The sequence below is a fragment of the Bacillus rossius genome, assembly GCF_032445375.1.
Source record: "Bacillus rossius redtenbacheri isolate Brsri chromosome 4 unlocalized genomic scaffold, Brsri_v3 Brsri_v3_scf4_2, whole genome shotgun sequence".
NCBI lineage: Eukaryota > Metazoa > Arthropoda > Insecta > Phasmatodea > Bacillidae > Bacillus > Bacillus rossius.
The window spans coordinates 47,365,268-47,388,490 of record NW_026962011.1 but is presented as its reverse complement, the minus strand read 5'-3'; the positions used below and the strand labels follow the sequence as shown (position 1 = coordinate 47,388,490).

Genomic DNA, 23,223 nt, shown 5'->3' with positions numbered 1-23,223 from the left:
GAAACCCAAGCATTATCACCTGTGTTGCTGACAACGAATGGATTATTCAACTTTACACAGTATATCAAATACTTTTTTTTTTATTTCGCACCAGCATAGGGGCCTATTTATTTAACACTCCAAGAATTATTTATGATAAAAATAAAATTTTAAACCTTGAAAAGGATACAAGTATTATTTTTCAATTTTAGAAATATTTAATATTTTTAATGGTTGGAATGTTTCTTCAAGACTTGAAGTTCTATTTGTTTTTGCTCGTATGTTCTTTAATTAATAACTTCTGGGAGCTGTGCATGTTAGTTTTCGGGGCACTTTCAGGAATCGAATCGGAAGGAAAGTGAGTTTGATCGGGGACGCACCACAACGCCGAACGTACATAATGCCGAATGCCAAATTGACCACAACGCCGACACGCAATAAACCTGCTGTGTACCACAACGCCGAATTACCACAACGCCGAAATACACTAAAGCCGAAAAATGTCATTGCAGGACTACCACAAAGGTTAGGTTAGGTTAGACTAGGTTAGGTTAGGCTAGGCTAGGATAGGCTAAGTTAAGTTAGGTTAGGTTATATTAAGCTAGGTTAGGTTAGGTAAAGTTAGGTTTTATTGTGGTATTTCGGCGTTAAGGTACATTTAAGAAACACACACAAATTCATTCAGTTGTTATTTCGGCCTTGTGGTACACAGCAGTCTTCTAACTTTCGGCGTTGTGGTCAATTATGACATTCGGCGTTATGGTATTCGGCGTTATTGTACGTTCGGCGTTGTGGTATTTCGGCGTTGTGGTAACGACCTGCGTAGAGGCGGAGGGGAGGTGTAGCGCACCTGTGACTGCTACGAGGCGCTGTGCTCCCTGTGCCTGGGCGGTCGAGTCGTGCCGCCTCCTCCCGCCTCCGCCGCCTGCTGCAGCAGCAGCTTGGTCTCCTCGGTGGGCGAGAGATCGTCTGCCGCCCCCGGGGGCGGCGGGCAGATGTACAGCACCGGCCCCACGCAGCAGCCGCCGTCGCCGGGCGCCGGCCCGCAGCCTCCCCCCTCCAGCCGCTCCTTGTGCCTGGACGGACCACGCACCAGTCAGGCCAGTTCCTCGCATTCACTCCCTCCATTCAACCAGTGGAGGGGAAGAGGGGAAAGAGGGGGAAAAATTAAATTAAGAGTAGAGACCGGAAAAATTCGCGGGTTCAATGACCTCCAGGTTAGACTCCAACATCCTGTACACACTCGGGCAAATGTCAACTGTTCATTGGCTGCTGACTTGTGAGTCGTCTCGACTGGGTGGCCTGTGATTCGACAATTCTATGAGTGAGGGTCTCTAATTGGCTCTCAGTCCTCCAGATTAAAAGTGGACCAATGGCAGAAGCAGCACTAAGGTATAATTATTTGTATTTTAGCATAACACGAAATGAACCCGCGAATTTTTCAGGTCTCTAAATATGAGAAGTGGAGGGAGGGTAGGTAGGAGGAAGTAAAGGGGGTACGTAATCTGCATATCATTTGTGTGTTCCCATACCATTCAGCCACTCAACCACACCAAAGTTTACAAAGTGTAGAAACACATATAAAAAAAATCATACATTAGTCAAAATGATTAGGGATTCGAACCAAATTTGTTTGGGAATCCGACACATAATATTAGGACACCAGGCAACAAGAATTTGGGGTATCAGACAAGATGTGTTTTCGGCAGAAGCACGATCTAATTGCAAGCATCCAGCGTCCATCGGCAGCCCGTCAGACGGGAACAGGACGCGCAAGGTGTCATCTCAAGCAGTCCAGTGAACGTCTTCTCGCAGTTAGCCTCCATGCACGTTTGGCTCGCGGTGCTCGTATCTCCGGAGAAACTGGGCGGACGAACATCGTGGTATGGAGATCGGTTCCGTTCTCCGAGAGAGTCGCGATTCAGTGCGGAACCTGATAATCGACTCTTTCTCGTCTGGAGGGAAACGTGGAACACGAAATAACCCAGTTAGGATCTGGTTTCTAATACTCTTTTTTGATTCCTCCCTTAATTATTTGGACCAATTTGTATAATTAAACCTAACCAAAACTAAACAATTACCAAAACTATGAAAAACTAATTACTATATGAACTAGTTAAACTAACTACCAGCAAGTTAAAAAAAATATGTAACATATCAGATACTTAAAATAATTTTTAATGTTTTAGAAATTAACATATTACAGGCCATTACAAAATTTATATACGATAAAGAAGTTTAACATCCCCACCTAACACTATAATTTTAAATTAAATTTAAAAAAAATAAAACTTTAATAAAAATCAACATTTATTCGCAAAGATTTTTCCAAGTGCTGGGCCACAGGACAATAATTCACACTGAGTTTTGAACCATAAATGGAGTGTAAAAAATATTACAACAAAAATGAAACTTTGTATTATAAAATATTATTTTCTATAGGCTTGTAGAATTCAACAGAATTTACTGATACCAAGCTGTCTAAAAAATATAAGTTGTTTTTTTTTTAAATAAATCATTTTAATTTGCCGCGCCATATTTTCCATCCATGTTTTTAATACCTCGGCGTTATTGGGCCATAGCAAACGTTACTGCCAGTAAGGTATAGCGTGTTTCATAGGAGTCAAGGTCAAGGTGGTTTGAGCACGAAATTTAAGAAAATTGACACCTCGGCTAAGGCCCTTTCCGCAATGGGGAAGCCTAAGATGTACATCAAGTCCTGTCCCTGCCCGAACACTACCGAATATTCACCTTCGGCCAACCTCGGGTTTATTTATATATTTATATTTCTCTGTTTATTTTAATGAAGTTATACTAACCTAACTAATTGTCCATAGTGTTTTAAAGTGTTTTAATGTAGCTAACCTAACCGACCACTTTTAATATTTGAATTCATTTTTCCTGCTCAAAAATAAAACAAATCCCGAGGTTGGCCGAAAGTGAATATTCGGGCGTGTTCGGGCAGGGACAGAACTTTATGGACATCTTAGGCTTCTCTCCGCAATGATGCCGTAAAAAAAATAAAAAAAACTAAGTGGATCTCGGACGCGCAAGATATTCAAGTTCCACTATCCGCCTGCCTCTTTCACAATGACGTGGAAACGTAACAAATGACAACGAAATAGAGATACACTGTTACGATAAGTCAATTTAATTGAAAAAAAAAACCCATTGAGATACGAGAACATAACACGGTCAGGATTTACACGTAGCTATAACCAAAATTAACCACAAAGTACTGATGCAACTGTAGCCATTCTTGTCATGGAACAATTTTCATCGTATTTAAAAACACAAACGAACATGGCTACCACCACGGCCAAATACTCGGCTTCTGTTGGCCGCAAGGAGTAACGGCATTGCCGGCTAATAATCCTCAATTGTAGACGACTACCGTTCCGTGTGATCCGTCTTCGCTTATTTGTCGTTTCGGAACGGGCTTGAGATGAATTTTGCGTGGAAACATCAAAAATAAAAATTGAAAAGTATTAATTAGAAACTCACTAACAGACGCTTCAATTTTTTATTTATTGGTATGTTTAATTTATTTTTTAAAAATTAAACCAAAGAGATTTTTTTTTTTAGATTTAGTACTGAAATGGACTATCGAAGTTGAAAGACCAATGAGTAAGGACCGGAAAAAATTCGCGGGTTCAATGACCTGCAGGATGAACTCCATAGTTCTACCTACACTCGGTCAAATGTCACCCTCTCATTGGTTGCTCTCTTGTGAGACGTCCCAACGTAGCAGCCTGTGATTGTTATAAAGATTTGGTCGGGCGTTTTTCTCATTGGCCCAGAGTCACCCAGGTGAGTTGTGAGCCGACAGCAGAGGCAGCACTGAGTATATAACTATTTGTATTTTAGCCTACCGCGAAATGAAATCGCGATTTTTTCCGGTCTGTACCAATGAGGAAAACAGCGGAGGCAGGCGAGCGGCGAGAGAAGGCCGACCAGCCATCTAGCCACCAGCATGCAGAGAGGACCAGCAGGAGACTAGGATGGCACGATGGAGCCCGAGCTTACCTGCTGTGGTGACCCCCGACGTATCGACACTGAGCGCGGGGTCGGTGCGCCGAGTGACAGGCGATTTGCCTAAAGGCGGTTTGCCTAAACATGAATTCGTTACGGCGATTAGCCTAAAGTCATTTCGCCTAAAGGCGTTTTGCCTAACGTCGAATTGCCTAACGGCTATATGCTTAAAGGCGAATTGCCTAACGTCGAATTGCCTAACGGCGTTTTCCATAACGGATTTCTGCCTGACGGCGATTTTACTAACGGCGTTTTGCCTAACTACGATTTGACCAACGGCGTTTTGCCTAACGGCGTTTTGCCTAAAAATATGCAAAACGCCTTTAGGCAAAACGACACATGCCCGGTGCGCCACGCAGAGGCAACGAGCCATGCAGTATTAGCTAGTGACTGAGTCCTTCACCTCTCAGGAACGCAGAACAATGCGGAATTGTGACTGTTCCCCCCCCCCCCCTTTTCAAAGAAAATCATTCAAATCGTAACCATTCAACTATAGGGGTTATTATAGTGTTAAAAAGATTTTAATTATATTGTAGTGCAACTAATAAATATCCGACTTCGTGTATCTGCGATTCTGTTTAATTCATTTTCTTACCATATAAAAACACGAAGACGGAAAGAGTTGGAGATTGGGCGTGTGCAATTTTTGACATGTCAATATTTGAAGACAAAATGAGGAAACGATGCTAACTTCATAATACAATTTTTACTATTCTTTCTAGCTTTCAATAAGTAAAAAAAAAGACTTCTAGCATTAGGGTGTCTGTTGCTAACAGACTGCTGACCAGAGGGTCAAGAACTTTACAACTGGCGCCCACCTCACGGTGTCTAAGAAGTTCGGGGCCTGAGGTCCTCTGTGACGTCGAAACCCTGTTCTCAGATGGAGCACTAGCCTGTTCGTGGGAGGAGCACTAGCCTGTTCTCAGGTGGAGTAATTGCTTGCTCTCGGGATGAGCACTAGCCTGTTCTCTGGAGGAGTTCTCGCATGTTCTCAGGTGGAGCACTCGCCTGTTCTCAGGTGGAGCACTAGCATATTCGTGGGAGGAGCACTAGCCTGTTCGTGGGAGGAGCACTAGCCTGTTCGTGGGAGAAGCACTAGCCTGTTCGTGGGAGGAGCACTAGCCTGTTCTCGGGTGGAGCACTCGCCTGTTCGTGGGAGGAGCACTAACCTGTTCTCTGGAGGAGTTCTCGCATGTTCTCAGGTGGAGCACTCGCCTGTTCTCAGGTGGAGCACTAGCATGTTCTCAGGTGGAGCACTAGCATATTCATGGGAGGAGCACTAGCCTGTTCGTGGGAGGAGCACTAGCCTGTTCTCGGGTGGAGCACTCGCCTGTTCGTGGGAGGAGCACTAGCCTGTTCTCTGGAGGAGTTCTCGCATGTTCTCAGGTGGAGCACTCGCCTGTTCTCAGGTGGAGCACTAGCATGTTCTCAGGTGGAGCACTAGCATATTCGTGGGAGGAGCACTAGAATGTTCGTGGGAGGAGCACTAGCATGTTCGTGGGAGGAGCACTAGCATGTTCGTGGGAGGAGCACTAGCATGTTCGTGGGAGGAGCACTAGAATGTTCGTGGGAGGAGCACTAGAATGTTCGTGGGAGGAGCACTAGCATGTTCGTGGGAGGAGCACTAGAATGTTCGTGGGAGGAGCACTAGCCTGTTCTCTGGAGGAGTTCTCGCATGTTCTCAGGTGGAGCACTCGCCTGTTCTCAGGTGGAGCACTAGCATATTCGTGGGAGGAGCACTAGAATGTTCGTGGGAGGAGCACTAGAATGTTCGTGGGAGGAGCACTAGCATGTTCGTGGGAGGAGCACTAGCATGTTCGTGGGAGGAGCACTAGAATGTTCGTGGGAGGAGCACTAGAATGTTCGTGGGAGGAGCACTAGCATGTTCGTGGGAGGAGCACTAGCATGTTCGTGGGAGGAGCACTAGCATGTTCGTGGGAGGAGCACTAGCATGTTCGTGGGAGGAGCACTAGCATGTTCGTGGGAGGAGCACTAGCATGTTCGTGGGAGGAGCACTAGCATGTTCGTGGGAGGAGCACTAGAATGTTCGTGGGAGGAGCACTAGCCTGTTCTCGGGTGGAGCACTAGCATGTTCGTGGGAGGAGCACTAGCCTGTTCTCGGGTGGAGCACTCGCCTGTTCGTGGGAGGAGCACTAGCCTGTTCTCGGGTGGAGCACTCGCCTGTTCGTGGGAGGAGCACTAGCCTGTTCTCTGGAGGAGTTCTCGCATGTTCTCAGGTGGAGCACTCGCCTGTTCTCAGGTGGAGCACTAGCATGTTCTCAGGTGGAGCACTAGCATATTCGTGGGAGGAGCACTAGAATGTTCGTGGGAGGAGCACTAGAATGTTCGTGGGAGGAGCACTAGCATGTTCGTGGGAGGAGCACTAGCATGTTCGTGGGAGGAGCACTAGAATGTTCGTGGGAGGAGCACTAGCATATTCGTGGGAGGAGCACTAGCATGTTCGTGGGAGGAGCACTAGAATGTTCGTGGGAGGAGCACTAGAATGTTCGTGGGAGGAGCACTAGAATGTTCGTGGGAGGAGCACTAGCCTGTTCTCGGGTGGAGCACTAGCATGTTCGTGGGAGGAGCACTAGCCTGTTCTCGGGTGGAGCACTCGCCTGTTCGTGGGAGGAGCACTAGCCTGTTCTCGGGTGGAGCACTCGCCTGTTCGTGGGAGGAGCACTAGCATGTTCGTGGGAGGAGCACTAGCATGTTCGTGGGAGGAGCACTAGAATTTTCGTGGGAGGAGCACTAGCATGTTCGTGGGAGGAGCACTAGCCTGTTCTCGGGTGGAGCACTCGCCTGTTCGTGGGAGGAGCACTAGCCTGTTCTCTGGAGGAGTTCTCGCATGTTCTCAGGTGGAGCACTCGCCTGTTCTCAGGTGGAGCACTAGCATGTTCTCAGGTGGACCACTAGCATATTCGTGGGAGGAGCACTAGAATGTTCGTGGGAGGAGCACTAGAATGTTCGTGGGAGGAGCACTAGCATGTTCGTGGGAGGAGCACTAGAATGTTCGTGGGAGGAGCACTAGAATGTTCGTGGGAGGAGCACTAGCCTGTTCTCGGGTGGAGCACTAGCATGTTCGTGGGAGGAGCACTAGCCTGTTCTCGGGTGGAGCACTCGCCTGTTCGTGGGAGGAGCACTAGCCTGTTCTCGGGTGGAGCACTCGCCTGTTCGTGGGAGGAGCACTAGCCTGTTCTCTGGAGGAGTTCTCGCATGTTCTCAGGTGGAGCACTCGCCTGTTCTCAGGTGGAGCACTAGCATGTTCTCAGGTGGAGCACTAGCATATTCGTGGGAGGAGCACTAGAATGTTCGTGGGAGGAGCACTAGCATGTTCGTGGGAGGAGCACTAGAATGTTCGTGGGAGGAGCACTAGCCTGTTCTCTGGAGGAGTTCTCGCATGTTCTCAGGTGGAGCACTCGCCTGTTCTCAGGTGGAGCACTAGCATATTCGTGGGAGGAGCACTAGAATGTTCGTGGGAGGAGCACTAGAATGTTCGAGGGAGGAGCACTAGCATGTTCGTGGGAGGAGCACTAGCATGTTCGTGGGAGGAGCACTAGAATGTTCGTGGGAGGAGCACTAGAATGTTCGTGGGAGGAGCACTAGCATGTTCGTGGGAGGAGCACTAGCATGTTCGTGGGAGGAGCACTAGCATGTTCGTGGGAGGAGCACTAGCATGTTCGTGGGAGGAGCACTAGCATGTTCGTGGGAGGAGCACTAGAATGTTCGTGGGAGGAGCACCAGCATGTTCGTGGGAGGAGCACTAGCATGTTCGTGGGAGGAGCACTAGCATGTTCGTGGGAGGAGCACTTGCATGTTCGTGGGAGGAGCACTAGAATGTTCGTGGGAGGAGCACTAGCCTGTTCTCGGGTGGAGCACTCGCCTGTTCGTGGGAGGAGCACTAGAATGTTCGTGGGAGGAGCACTAGCCTGTTCTCTGGAGGAGTTCTCGCATGTTCTCAGGTGGAGCACTCGCCTGTTCTCAGGTGGAGCACTAGCATGTTCTCAGGTGGAGCACTAGCATATTCGTGGGAGGAGCACTAGAATGTTCGTGGGAGGAGCACTAGCATGTTCGTGGGAGGAGCACTAGAATGTTCGTGGGAGGAGCACTAGAATGTTCGTGGGAGGAGCACCAGCATGTTCTCAGGTGGAGCACTCGCCTGTTCTCGACGGCCGCCTCGTCGAGCGCGTGCTTCTCGCCGCCCAGCAGGTCGTCGAGCGCCAGCGGCGGCGGCGGGCGGCGGTGGAACCCCCACTGCTGCGGCGGCGGCGGGGGCGGCGCGAACTTGCCGGCCGAGTAGCGCGGCGGCTGGCGCGTGGTGGGCGGCGGCGCCAGCGGGGCCTTGGCCGGCGAGAACTCGCCGCCGCCGTCCGAGATGAGCTTCTCCGCCTCCGGGTCGTGCGCCGAGCGGCCGTTGCGCGCGTGCTGGTGCTCCGACTTCTTCAGGATGGACTTGGAGCGGCGGTGCGCCTCCAGCGTGGGGCTGGTGCGGCTGTCGATGGAGTCCACGGACAGCGACGTCTTGCTGCCGCCCATCTTGCCTGCGCACACGTTCCGTCCTCCACACGTTCCGTCCTCCACACGTTCCATCCTTCACACGTTCCATCCTCCACACGTTCCGTCCTCCGCACGTTCCATCCTCCACACGTTCCAACCTCCACACGTTCCATCCTCCACACGTTCCATCCTCCACACGTTCCATCCTCCACACGTTCCGTCCTTCACACGTTCCGTCCTCCACACGTTCCGTCCACCACACGTTCCATCCTCCACACGTTCCAACCTCCACACGTTCCATCCTCCACACGTTCCATCCTCCACACGTTCCATCCTCTACACGTTCCATCCTCCACACGTTCCATCCTCCACACGTTCCATCCACCACACGTTCCGTCCTCCACACGTTCCGTCCTCCACACGTTCCATCCTCCACACGTTCCATCCTCCACACGTTCCATCCACCACACGTTCCATCCTCCACACGTTCCGTCCTCCACACGTTCCGTCCTCCACACGTTCCGTCCACCACACGTTCCGTCCTCCACACGTTCCATCCACCACACGTTCCGTCCTCCACACGTTCCGTCCACCACACGTTCCGTCCTCCCCACGTTCCGTCCTCCACACGTTCCGTCCTCCACACGTTCCATCCACCACACGTTCCATCCTCCACACGTTCCATCCTCTACACGTTCCATCCTCCACACGTTCCATCCTCCACACGTTCCATCCACCACACGTTCCATCCTCCACACGTTCCATCCTCCACACGTTCCGTCCACCACACGTTCCGTCCTCCACACGTTCCATCCTCCACACGTTCCATCCTCCACACGTTCCATCCTTCACACGTTCCGTCCTCCACACGTTCCGTCCACCACACGTTCCGTCCTCCACACGTTCCATCCACCACACGTTCCATCCTCCACACGTTCCGTCCTCCACACGTTCCATCCACCACACGTTCCATCCTCCACACGTTCCGTCCACCACACGTTCCGTCCTCCACACGTTCCATCCTCCACACGTTCCATCCTCCACACGTTCCATCCACCACACGTTCCATCCTCTAAACGTTCCATCCTCCACACGTTCCATCCTCCACACGTTCCATCCTCCACACGTTCCATCCTCCACACGTTCCATCCTCCACACGTTCCATCCTCCACACGTTCCATCCTCCACACGTTCCATCCTCCACACGTTCCATCCTCTACACGTTCCATACTCCACACGTTCCATCCTCCACACATTCCGTCCTCCACACGTTCCGTCCTCCACACGTTCCGTCCACCACACGTTCCGTCCTCCACACGTTCCATCCACCACACGTTCCATCCTTTACACGTTCCGTCCTCCACACGTTCCATCCACCACACGTTCCATCCTCCACACGTTCCATCCTCCACACGTTCCGTCCACCACACGTTCCGTCCTCCACACGTTCCATTCACCACACGTTCCATCCTTCACACGTTCCATCCTCCACACGTTCCGTCCTCCACACATTCCGTCCACCACACGTTCCGTCCACCACACGTTCCATCCTCCACACGTTCCATCCACCACACGTTCCATCCACCACACGTTCCATCCACCACACGTTCCGTTCACCACACGTTCCATCAACCTTACGTTCCGTCCACCACATGTTTCGTCCACCACACGTTCCATCAACCACACGTTCCATCAACCACACGTTCCGTCCACCAATCTACCAATCAACTCTGCTTACATAATTTCATGTTTTCTTTGGTTATTTTAATTAAATTCCTAATACGACCTTTGTCAACTGTCTATAACATGTTTTATTAAATAATAAGTGGTTTTAAACTTAAAATCTAATTTTATATCAACCGTAGTAAAATCTAAGAGCAAGTTTAAATTTATAATTTGTGTTAGCCTTTTGCATATATTACTTCATTTTTTGTATTTAATTCATAAATAAAAAATAAATAAATACTTTTCCCAAAATCCTACAAACATAACATTATTCATGCTTTTTTTTAGAAATTTAAATTTTTAAAATTGATTCATAAATGATACAAAAAAATTAAGTAATATTCGTCAAAGACTACACAAAAACGATTAATTTAAAACTGTATACAGCACTATTACATACTCTTAGTTTATGCTAGGGTTAACATACAAATTGACCTTTAAATTTCTGAAAACTGCTAAATCTATACATACTAAATTTATAAAACACTTTATATAAATAACATTATTTATATTATTAATTTATTTAAATTAATGAGAGAAACATGAAACTACGGCAACAAAACATTTTAAGATAGTACCCCCCATAAGGCTCGTATTTCAACGCCACTTTTATTTCCTTTTGTTGAAATGACTACTGTTTAATGGCTATTCTTGCAAATAAAAATATCTTGCTTTTGCTGTTTCTTTGTGAATTTCATCATCAAATGCTTACTAAACATTTGTTTACGAGTTGTATAATGTAATCATGGATTATATTAAAAATCTGCGTGAATTTGTTCCGCTTTAGATAACAACAAACTTATGATGAAAATATTTTGAACGGAACAAAAATTCAATAGAGCTATCGACATGAATTTACGAGAATAACTGTTCAGTCACAGCAATTGAAAAAATAAATGACTGACTTAATATGACGTGTGATGCCAGCCCTTAAGATTAAGGTTCAATTTTTGGGCGCGCGAAAGATTCCAATAGTTACTGTAACCTGAACAAAATTCAATGCCCAAACCATACCCGTTTTTGACATGGTTTTGTCGTGAAACCTTAACATAATTTTTAAAATGTTTAATTTTAATGTAGTTTTATTCGAGTTAGCTTTAAAAACATGCGAAAATTTGAGTGTTATGATATTAAAAAAAATAATTAGCAACGCTAAAAATACAAAAAAATCACGATCGTTCAAATAATACTAGTATTTGCATGTGCTAAAAACCTTGTAACTATATAGGCCTATATAATTCAAGGGACTACAATAAAATAAACCACAATCGTCTTTAATGGTAGGTCAATCATCAATCAATCATCATCAACAAAAAAAAATTGGTTGTCTGTAAAGTCGGTTTACGGACGATAGTTTAAAGTGACAACGTCATAACAAAACTTTGATGAAATGATTGCAAACTTTTATGAATAAAATTGAATCATTTTTATTGAATTATCACTATTTTGTATGGATACAAAGAAGGAGTGAAATGAAATCTACAATTTAATTGATAAATTTACTTTTAATTGCACTCATTAATACAAATGTGTTTATTACTTTAACGAACAGATTATTTTAACTATAACTTTTATGCATGTTTGCTATTTAACTTCTTCCAATCTGTGTTATTCTTTTAAGGATAGGACGATGGACGATAATAGGAAAAGTAAGAAACTAATGGGAATGTTTCAAGTTTAATGTTCCTGGAAAAAGTCAAATCGATGATTGTTCCAATCTAGTGGAAGAGAGATCGATGCGGCGCAAGCGTACAATGAGCGTAACGGGACAAAGCGTTACGGGACAATGAGGCATACTTTTTCGTGCGTGCAGCCGGCGTTCATCGATTTATTAGACGTTGTCATGTCAAAAAAAAAAGCTTTTCCTCTCTTGATTTTATTTTTGACTGTGACTATGTACATAAGAAGGCCTACAAGCTGTTTGTCAATAAAATTGCAGTATTTATCAGGCCTGATTGTTTTTTTTTATGTTTTTTTCCCTAGAAGACGGCGCGTGCGAAGATCAACGCCAAACCAAAAGTCGCTGAGTAACTTGGCCTTTTGCCTCATGGACTCAGACCATCGTGTGCCGGGAGCTAGGCATCCATCACGGCCTCCTTTATCGGTGCTCCAACCTCCCGCACACACACACACACACAACCGGGGGTAAAGCCCTCCGCCGCTACGTAATTACCCCCTCCCCACCCCCCGTAGACCCTTCTTCTTCGGGAATCGATGGCCTCGTTATGCCTCTGACTCTGGTCGGCAGCGACCCATCTGCCCCGCGGGTCGCCGCTCACGAAGGCTTCTTCTTCGCCGCTAACGGGAACACCGGCGCGGTCTGCCCGCGGCCTTGCTTCTCGTACGATTGACATTCCGCAAAACTCTCACACGAGCATGGGGCTCTGGGACGTGGAACAAGTTAAAAGTCAACATTTACTCATGCAATTAATTCGTGTAAAAGCTCATTTTCTTTGAACACAATAAATACGTATATGCTCATGGAAAAAAAAACTCACAAATTAACTGACGGAATTAACGAAATCAGTCCAGCTTATGATTCTAAATAAATTAGTAATTTAACTAATTTTATATACTTAAAAACGTCAAACCAATTTAATAAATGTTTATTAAAAGTTTTTTTTTTAGAAACAATAAAACGTTTATGTTAAGTGAGAACACTAAATTTTGAAATAACCATTTAAAAAGTATCATTTGTCGTAAAACTATTAGTTTTCAAAACAGAATTAATTCATGAATATATATTTATATGTACCTACACACACACGAGTTTAGTAACCTATATATTCAGCCTGTTACTTTGGTAAAGTCGGTTATTAGCTTTGTAGTGAAGATGTCAGCGTTTCGTTCCGATTGGTTCGCGGGCCGTCAGGAATGAAACAGCGTGTTTGAAGGGCAGTTTGGTCCGAAATTAGTTCGGAGCCGACGGCAGTGGTCGTCCGCGCGGCGTGTTCCGTGCGGATGTAGGCCCGGGCGAGCGTGTATCATTCCGCGAGCGACGGCAGCGAGGCGGGTGTTGTTGAAGGGGTTGAAGAAGGGGTTGAAGGGGGTGCGCCCCTGTGTTGAATATGCAGCAGCCGAGGCGGCAGGGAGTCGAAGGGCGGCGCAGGGGTTGATAAGTGAGGTAGCGGAATGGGCGAAAGGGGTGGTTGAAGTATTGCCACCCCCGTGTGCACGGCTCGTTATCTCGAGGCTGTGCTTTGTACGCTCTGGTCGGCAAGCATGCGACCGCGGAGAGGGCGTATCTGACATCTCACGAGGAGGGAATTCCCTGACTCCCGTGGTCGCTAACGTGAGCTCCGTCATACACTCTGAAAAAACATCCTTCCCTAGAGTTTCCACAAATCCACCACAAGCCTGGAACAATCATGCATCGTAATCTTATGTTTTTGTAAATGGCGCACAAATAATCACGTAAAATTACAAATATTTGTAATTTTAGTACAATTACACGAAGACAACTGTATCGCTACAAATAAAAATTGTTCGTGGTAATTCTGGGTTACGATTAATGTCCGGGAATTAATGCTTTGTGTTGTCCCGGGACCTAAATTGGTTAAAAGTCGTTTCTTAAACGTTCCCCGAATAGCTAGCTTTCCAGTATTACATGCGCACATTAAATTGTTGAATATTTTTTCTTTGATTTAAAAAATGTATTCTTGTATAATAAATCATTCAAAATGTAATATTATGCGCCTATTTTCGTAAGCGTGAAAATAAATATTCAGTAATGTTTACAAAAAAGATTATTTCATATTTGCAAAAAAAAAATTAATAACCATGGCAATGTTTTGTACAAATTGACAACATTTTTCCTTGAAATAATTCGAACAATTAACATCTGATATTGACTTATTCTCCTTGTTGTCGATTCCTGGCGTTTTTTTTTCTCGAGTAAACCAGCAATGAATTATGTTCAATCAGCGTCGACTATAGATTGGAAACATAGGATTAGTGGGTGATGGAGGAGTCAAGCTGAGGCGAGAGGTTCTTAGTGATCGCCAATTAAAACTTATGACAAAAAATAAAATTGGTTGTCTGTAAAGTCGGTTTACGGACGATAGTTTAACGTGACGTCATAACAAAACATTGATGAAATGATTGCATACTTTATGAATAAAATTGAATCATTTATTGAATTATCACTATTTTGTATGGATACAAAGAAGGAGTGAAATGAAATCTACAATTTAATAGATAAATTTACTTTTATTTGCACTCATTAATTCAAATATGTTTATTACTTTAACGAAGAGATTATTTTAACTATAACACTTATACATGTTTGCTATTTAACTTCTTCCAATTTGTATTATTCTGTTAAGGTTAGGACGATGATAGGAAAAGTAGGAAACGAATGGGAGTGTTTCAAGTTTAATGTGCCTCGAAAAAGTCAAATCGATGGTTGTTCCAATCGAGTGGAAGAGAGATAGATGCAGTGAAAGCGTACAATGAGCGTAACGGGACTCCGCGTAACGGGACAATGTGCGTAACGGGACACGTTTACGTGCGTGCAGACGGCGTTAATCGATTTATTAGACGTCACGTCAAAAAGGGGGGGAAACGGAAGTAGTTTGCGACTGCGGAAAGTGTGAATTGAACCTTCATCAACTAGTAGGTTCACGAAACACCTAATACCATTGTGGAATCGAATATGCACGTCCTACCATTCCATACCTGTGGTAATCATAAATATTTGTACTGTATATTCATTATTAATTTGATTTTTTCCTGTTAAAGGTATAGTGACATTCTAAAATATGTCGAACTGGCTTTCTTTGTACATTTAGGAAACATTACCAAACATTGCAGTCCTTTCCTTTGATTTATTTCGTTACAATTCATGCATTTATTCATTGAAATTCGGTTCTATTAAAGTACATTTATTTCGTTATAAATGGGTTCTTTTGATGCTTTTTGTGGTTTTTTTTACTTCATTTTATTTATATAATTACATTAGGGTACAAATCATTTTATTTATATTGTATTGAGTGATTTTGTTTGATGTATAAGTTTCTGACTCTTTTCCATATATGTGGATTATTTAATTTCTATTTGTATCGTTTAATATTATTTCACATTAAAATGTACAGTTGGGTAACATTACCACACATTTTAGTTCTTTCCTTTGAATTATTTCGTTACAATTCATGAATTTAATCATTGAAATTCGATTCTATTAAAGTACGTTTATTTACGTGACAACTTCTAATAAATCGATGAACGCCGGCTGCACGCACGAAAAAGGATGACTCATTGTCCCGTTACGCTCATTGTAGGCTTGCGCCATATCTATCTCTCTTCCACTCGATTGGAACAACCATCGATTTGACTTTTTCGAGGCACGTTAAACTTGAAACACTCCCATTCGTTTCCAACTTTTCCTATCATCGTCCTATCCTTAACAGAATAACACAGATTGGAAGAAGTTAAATAGAAAACATGTATAAAATTTATAGATAAAATAATCTGTTCTTTAAAGTAATAATCATGTTTGAAATTAATGAGTGCAAATGAAAGTAAATTTATCAATTAAATTCTAGATTTCATTTCACTCCTTCTTTGTATCCATACAAAATAGTGATAATTCAATAGAAATGATTCAATTTTATTCATAAAAGTTTGCAATCATTTCATCAAAGTTTTGTTATGACGTTGTCACTTTAAACTATCGTCCGTAAACTGACTTTACAGACAGCCAATTTTTTTTTCCGTTATAAATGGGATGTCCGAGCGTGTGGGAGCTCCCGGGAGCAGGAGGTAGGCGGCAGGCACTCACCCGAGCGGGACCCGCCCAGGCTGTGCAGGCCGAACAGGTGCTGGTTGATGAGCCGCGTGGCCGACGCCAGGCTGCGGCCCGGCATGAAGCCCCTGCGGAAGCTCTTCTTCGCCTCCAGGCTCTCCTGCGAGTCCGCCAGCACGCGCTCCGGGTCGCCGAACCTCGTGCGAGGCTTCGCCCCCTGCAGCACGCAGCCCGCAACACACCGGCTCTGCATCAGCGCGCGGCGCCTTGAGGGCCTCGAGCATGCAGCCCGCAACACACCAGCTCTGCATTGGCGCGCTTCGCCTTTAGGAGTGAACGAACGCAGCCCGCAACACACCAAAGTAAATATATTTTGCTTTTACCTTACGTAATAATCTTACAGAAATTAAAAAAATACTTTCTACTACTTGTGAGATTCACAGTTTTTAAATTAAATTCTCTCAGACTAACAATATACCATTGAAAATTGTTTTTACACACAAATTAACATCCTGTTGGTACAGTATAATATCAGTAATTAATGATAATACCAGTAATAAAGGATAATACTAGGGAGGTATACCCCTGCCGTAACAGACAGCGTCGCAACGCTTCAAGTGGAAGTCTGCGACCAATGACAATCCCAAGAGTCTTGTTCTTGGATTTCTGCAAACGGGAGACGTGGTAGACGTTGTCAGTGGGGTTTTCTCAGGCTACGCCAGTCTCCCAAATAACAAATACGGCAATATTATTTTTTAATGTTAACTTAGCATGACGTGAACCTCGTGTCCGAGCTGAAGTAGACCAAATATCGTAATGGGACAGTGTGGGTAAACTGGCGAAATCGCGAGACACTCTACTACATCTCACTCCACGCCTGCCGTGTCGCCACACTGACCACGCGTGCACGCTACTTGCTGGGAAGCCATCATTTCACAGACGAGAGAGCCACACCAGAAGTTCCCCGAAGGGTTGCTTAGCAAATAACTTTTTAATATGTAGCTATCCAGGGCTAGGAAACCGTTTACATGATTTCACAGTATCTTTAATGTAGCTATCCTAACCAAATCAACCGTCCACAATGTTTTAAAGTATTTATAATGTAGTTAACCTAACCTAACTGACCATTAGTAGGGGCAGGCATTTTTCGCTAAAAAACCTGAACATCTACTAGACTGCAACAAGGTATACCCGCACCAGCGGTTTCTTCCTCGTGATTGGCGGCCGTCTGTGAGAGAAGTCGTCGCCTTGTTTTACCGAGCCACTCAGGACGCGTTTTATTCCGCACTGACGCACGGTGATTGGTGTTGTAACAATCGACATGTACCTGAAAGAAACTCACCCAATCACGGAACACAGACGGTGCTACATTGTTTTGACTTTCAGCTAGTCTCGGAATCTTTTCGCGAAATATGCATGCCCTTAAACCATTAGTTATCATTAGGGACACCTGTATTTCGCGAATACATTTCGTGTCAAGGTATTTCACAAAATACTGTAGCTTTTCTCCTGTGGTTATTGGCTGAGGTCGGTGAGAGGTGTCGTCCCGCTCTTGACGGGGCCAATGAGAATGTGGTCACCGTACTGCTGCACCCTCACAATTTGCCACGACTCTTAGAAAAAAAACTACAGTGTTTTGTGAAATATCTTGACATGAAATGAAATCGCGAAATACAGGTGTCCCTAGTTATCATGAGTTGTCCAAAATAAAAATAAAAACCTCGAAGATGCACGATCGGGCGTCTGTGAAGAGAAGGCCTCGCCCTACCTGCTGGAAGCGCGTCTTGCGGTGCTTGGGCAGCGGCGGCTCGTCCAGGCTGCCGCGGCTGCCCACGTCGCGGAAGCCCTTGAAGCCCTCCTCCAGCGGCGACGCGCCCAGGCTGCGCAGCCCCGTGTCCCCGGAGGCGCTCTTCTTCACCGCCGCCCCCGGGGGCCCCGCGCCGCCCCCGCGCGAGGCCTCCAGCGGGTTCACGTACAGGTTGGAGTCGAGCGCGCACGCCGGCTCGGCCTCGTCGGACGCGAGGTCGCCCTGCGAGGGGTAGGGGTGCGTGTGGCAGCTGGCGAAGGTGGTGTCCGAGGAGGCGAGGCTGCCCACGTCGCCGTTGGCCAGCGCCTGCTGCCGGGGAGTGGCGTCGACGGCGAAGCAGCCGGTGCGGAGGGCGCGCATCTCGAGGCACACGGGGCTGCGGAAGTCGCTGGTGGCGCGCGGCATCAAGCTCTCCGCGTCGATGAACTCCTTGAAGTCCTGCGCACGTCGAGCGGGCAGTGAGTCGCGGCCGCCGGCCAAACAGTCCTCAGACACGCGCACGTGCCCAACATTGAACGCGGCGTTCACAGAATACTGTCGGAGACGACTCCAGATGGTCAAAATTAAATATTAAAAGGAGAAATCCGAAGTAAAAAAAAATGGGTGCGTGTACTTAGGTAAGCGCGTGAGAAGTTATACTTCTTTTTCATCATTAAAAAAAAAGTCTTTAATTGCATGCATGTATTTCTCCGTGGTAGCGTTAAACGTTTAACGCAACCTTGTTGGACGTCGCATTAGAAGTACCTATAACTTCAAAAATTATTCTCGCACAGTACTTACAGGAAAATATCCTTCATGACTGTCAAAACGCGTTTCAACATGCCTACGTACAGATAACAAACGATATTTCACAACAAATAAAAAACAATAACTCAGCCTATTAGTCTCTCAAAAAAGTTTTTACGTTGTAAAAATTTTTAGCTGCCTCTAATAGATTTATTTTACTGTAGAAAATAATTGTTTATTTAAATTATTTTCTGGTTTGTTCCCCCCCCCCCCCCCATATTTTTCAGTTTGTGTTATCCAGATATTCGCAGTACGGAGGCCCACTTACACGAGGTTATTTTTAAAGCCACGTAAAATAACTATCCGTCACGGCGAATTCTGATATTTAAAAAAACCAAACGAGTTTCAAAAATAAAAGTTTTCTGTAGTTAATTAATGGTAATTACACATAATATGTACTGCATTGTAGTACGCGCGCGCGGGTTTTTTGTGTGGGAATACCGTTTGTAAACAAACGTGTACGCGTCATTATTTTTGTGTCTACCGATGTTTACAGTTCCGTTGCCGATCGTGAATAGAATCTTGGAGCCATGCCAGTAGATCAGAATCAGTCTACGTCATTAATAATCTATGGCCACAACATTTAACAGCTCATCTGCAGACAGAACGCTACCAAGGCTTACAGATGCAATTTGAATTTAATTTAATTTAATTGTTTATTTCAGTTTTGAAGTGTAAACGTATGAAATTACTTTTCATAATGTGTCGGTCGTTAATAAGTAGGTGTAAGACATGCTCGCTCAGTTTAAGATAAATTTTGCGTAGTTATTGTTAGATCCCAAAATTTACTGTTGTAAAGCTACATTATCCCATGACGTCGCAGCCTGTTTTTTTTTTTAACTATGGTTCCGTAAGGTATAGCAAAATTTCAAATTAAAACCAAATAAAGACGACCAAATTGACTGTATTTTTGCCTTACGCTGATAAAACTGTTACAGATATAACAATACAACCATGTCGCGCCAGCAAATCACACACACGTACGTTCCAAGTATGCTGTTTTATTAACACATACATGGATATACAATGAGAAAAATAACTATCGGATCTTAATATAGTCCATCATATCGACTCAGTATGGGTTATATAGTTTTGTATTTGTAGGCCATATATGAAAAAAAAATTATTCGGAACTTGACTATAATTTAGATATCATTTTTATATTGATTATTTAAATAAATCTTGCCGGATTAAAAATCTTTATCCACCTGAGATAAGCCGGTTACCACAGATAGTATATAAAAATGTCGTATGTTATATTTCCTACGGGGAGAGAGACAGATAGTGGCGAATAAATCAGCTTTTTTTAACACGTCTGTTTGCGAATAGTGATTCGATGACTTTACGAGGCGCGGAAGAAGGTAATCAGCATAATATTATATGATTCGCAAATTATATACGCGCGTGATACACTGGCGCCAACTGGGGATCCCGCCATTTTCTGTCTTGTTTGCCAACATATTCCTCAAAACCGCTGGTCATTTCTTACTGTAACTCTTTGTCAATGTTGCCCTATTTACGTTTCGTGACATTTTCAAAAAGATCACTTGACGTCAATAATACATAAGAGTTTGTGAGAACATTCAGCAAAAATGTCTGCAGATATGTTGTAATAACAAGCGAAAACAAACATTTTACAATTCTAGCGACAACGTGTGGGTCAATGTTGAGAACGTGCACGAAATTTCGAAATCGGTTAAGATTATTTTGAACGGATGTTCATACACACTTACTGCAACGTACTCTAAATTTCAAACAGTGGCAATCGTATCAAACCAAAGAGATTTAACTAAAAACAAGTTATATTAATTGAGGAGAAAAGAGAGAACATGAATTGTAGAAGTAAACAATGCTTGTAATATGTACAATTGAGTAAGGTGTTTTGCTTTCTGAGCTCACATATATTGTAGAGGGCTTTATAATCAAATGTTTCGCCCCAATCAGATTGAAAATTTTCTAACTTTACCTTCAAAACAAGATTTATGTCACTGTGCTATTTATATTTTAAAAAATAACCCCCATTACCTTGTTCCTTAAACGTAATTTGGGTACTTCTTGACTAAATTTTAGAGAAAAGTTCCTGAACTAGGCTTTAGCACCAGATTTGTATGATATTTAACTTAAATATTTTTATGTGTGTTTTCTGTTAGTGGAATTGGCCTCAAGATCATTTTCCGTTGCCTAAAATATGGCTCACATAATTTAAATAGGTTTTGAGTATTGTAGAGCGCCTATATTATTATTACACCATAAAACCATATTGTCTCAGTACGCGTTGCCGCGACAGAATGCTCGCCAACTCTGTTCCTTGCTCACAGAGGCGAAGAGGCACCTTATACGTGAGTCAATGTCACCTTTACAGAAGTTCTTCAATTATTCTGTACATTTGACTCCGAAAAATTCCCAACCAAGTGGTGCAATTTATAGCAGATTTCACCTGGAGGCATATCAACTCTGAAAGTTTCATCAAAACAACCGTGATCCTATGACATTAACAAAACCTACCAGTCAAAACAGCTTCACTGTTAACATTGAAGTCTATATTTTTTTTGAGAATAGTGATGCCACGGGTTTTTGCATACGTTCCTTGAATACATTAAAATCTGTTTTTTTAAGCAGTGTTTGAGTAGCAGTTCCGACGAAGACAAAGCAGAAATTTCAGATTCAACATATTTTTTTTTACTTAAGACGTTCTGTAGCATGCATAAGCTAGTGAAACCTAATACAATATATTATTTAATGATATAAAAATCATTTTAAGCTGCTACAGTGAGAGGAATTTCCAGTGCTTTTCTCAATTTCCGCAGAAAGTAAATCCTTAGAGTTCACCGTGTTACGGCTGATTGCCTGGAAAATTCATGTATCTGCAGACGTCACACCGACCAGTGTCCGGTGCCACCTGGCAAGAGAGATGTCTTGCTCGTTGGAGGTCTAGAAGCACAGACGCTCTACGGGCGATAATGGCTGGCGCTTGAGATGCTAGATCTCCTCTAAGTACAAGGAGATGAAGTGGCGCGGAAGTCTTTATCTGTTAGACTTTGCTCTGCGAGTTACTCTCAATTTAAGGCAGCGGCTTAAAGGTACGAGGTTGACCCGTATTGCTGTTATAAAGTGATTAAAAAAAATTATGAATTTTGAGAAGTTAATGAACAACGCTTTGTCACTTGAACTTCTGCACAACGTCTTGTGGTCCAACGAGGTGGAAGCAGTCGGAGATAGCGTAAATTATACACGTAAATAATTTTTCCAATAATTTTTCTTTGCGGGAAAACGCATTCCCCTCTGATCTTTCCACAACAATGTCAACAGTTTTATTAAAATTTTAACTTAACTCAAAGGATAGATAAACATTTAACGCTGAAGGCCAGTAAAAGAGCTAATAACTAAGGCAATGCAGTCGTATGTTACAAGTATACAAGTGATGGATGTGATTAATAGCTGTATGACCCTTAGAATAATCAATATTTCTGAAGACTGTACCTACCTACTGGTCACTGATTTGAAACACTGGTTAAAATTTAGAGCACATTTACATGAGTAATTGTTATAATTATGTTTAACTCTAAGCAATAAATCTAAAAAACGAGTTACTACAACAATATAACCATTATATTTTAACCCGCTTGTTAAAAAAAATGAAAACCATTTTAAACACACGGTGCTTGTAAAAAAAATAAAAGTATCACACACATAAAATTATTTATAATGTAATGTTCCAATAAATAATGTAATTTCTCAGGAAACTCCCTGCCATGAAATTTTTGGGGTTTATTTCCAACAGTCTTAAGCCTGAAACATGGAATTTGACTTTAATTAATAAAGCATCGAAATGAAACTTTTTGCACCAATATGCACGCCTTCCAACGTTAATGTGAAAGTTATTTGACAATCTAAATTAATCAACTGCACTTTACACGTGCGTGCTTTAAGTACAGTTTGCTGAAACCAATGTGAAGTACCAATTCAATTATGGTATCTGAACAAATGTGTTTTACAACTTCCCGTAGTAACTCGTTCTTTGTCAAGCACAGAGACACTGAAAATAGTTGTTGCCAACTAATACTGGATTAGATCTGCAGGCACTGAGAATTGCTATGCTAAAAAAAGAGCAAGTGTGCATAAAATAATATCACAAAATGTGTCAGCGGCTTGCGAGATTCGAATACTGATATCAATAAATCGGTCCGCTAGTGTTAAACTGTAAAGCTGATTTCAAAGACACATGGATTTAGACGCTCTGTTTAAGTTTTAATGAGTTAGAGATCATCTTTAAATTAAAATACGACACACAACTTGTAGCGTCGGTAATTGCTGAGCTGTTTGCAAGATAACAGAATGTTTATATAGTAAAGCGAGTACTAATTCGTGGCACAAAATTAAGACTTAAACGAACAAAGAAAAAATAATTTGTCTGTGCCTTCATGTTCAAAAGAATTTCTTGGGAGCAGAATTTAAAATCTCCTCGAATTGCATAGAACCTAATCTTTCAGGGCTTTTAGTTCATAAAGTTTTTCCCTTTTAGGGGTGAAATAGTTACTAAAACAAACAACGCTTGAGAGATATACTGTAAAAGTAGTCTACAAAATGGTAATATGTACAAATAATTAGGCTTTGCAGTCTTGTAATTTAAAATCCTTTTAAAATAATTACTTTT

General features: G+C 43.6%; 1 protein-coding gene across 1 annotated transcript in view; it reads right to left on the bottom strand.

Moving 5' to 3' along the window:
- Positions 1-838: 838 nt before the first annotated feature.
- Positions 839-23,223, bottom strand: part of LOC134541849 (uncharacterized) — a 63,870-nt gene continuing 41,485 nt past the window's right edge. The window contains exons 6-9 of the mRNA XM_063385547.1: positions 17,745-18,221; positions 16,013-16,193; positions 8,171-8,552; positions 839-1,055 (exon numbers count right to left, since the gene is read on the bottom strand). Coding sequence (XP_063241617.1) covers positions 839-1,055; positions 8,171-8,552; positions 16,013-16,193; positions 17,745-18,221 — 1,257 coding nt within the window. The remainder of the gene's footprint in view (positions 1,056-8,170; positions 8,553-16,012; positions 16,194-17,744; positions 18,222-23,223) is intronic.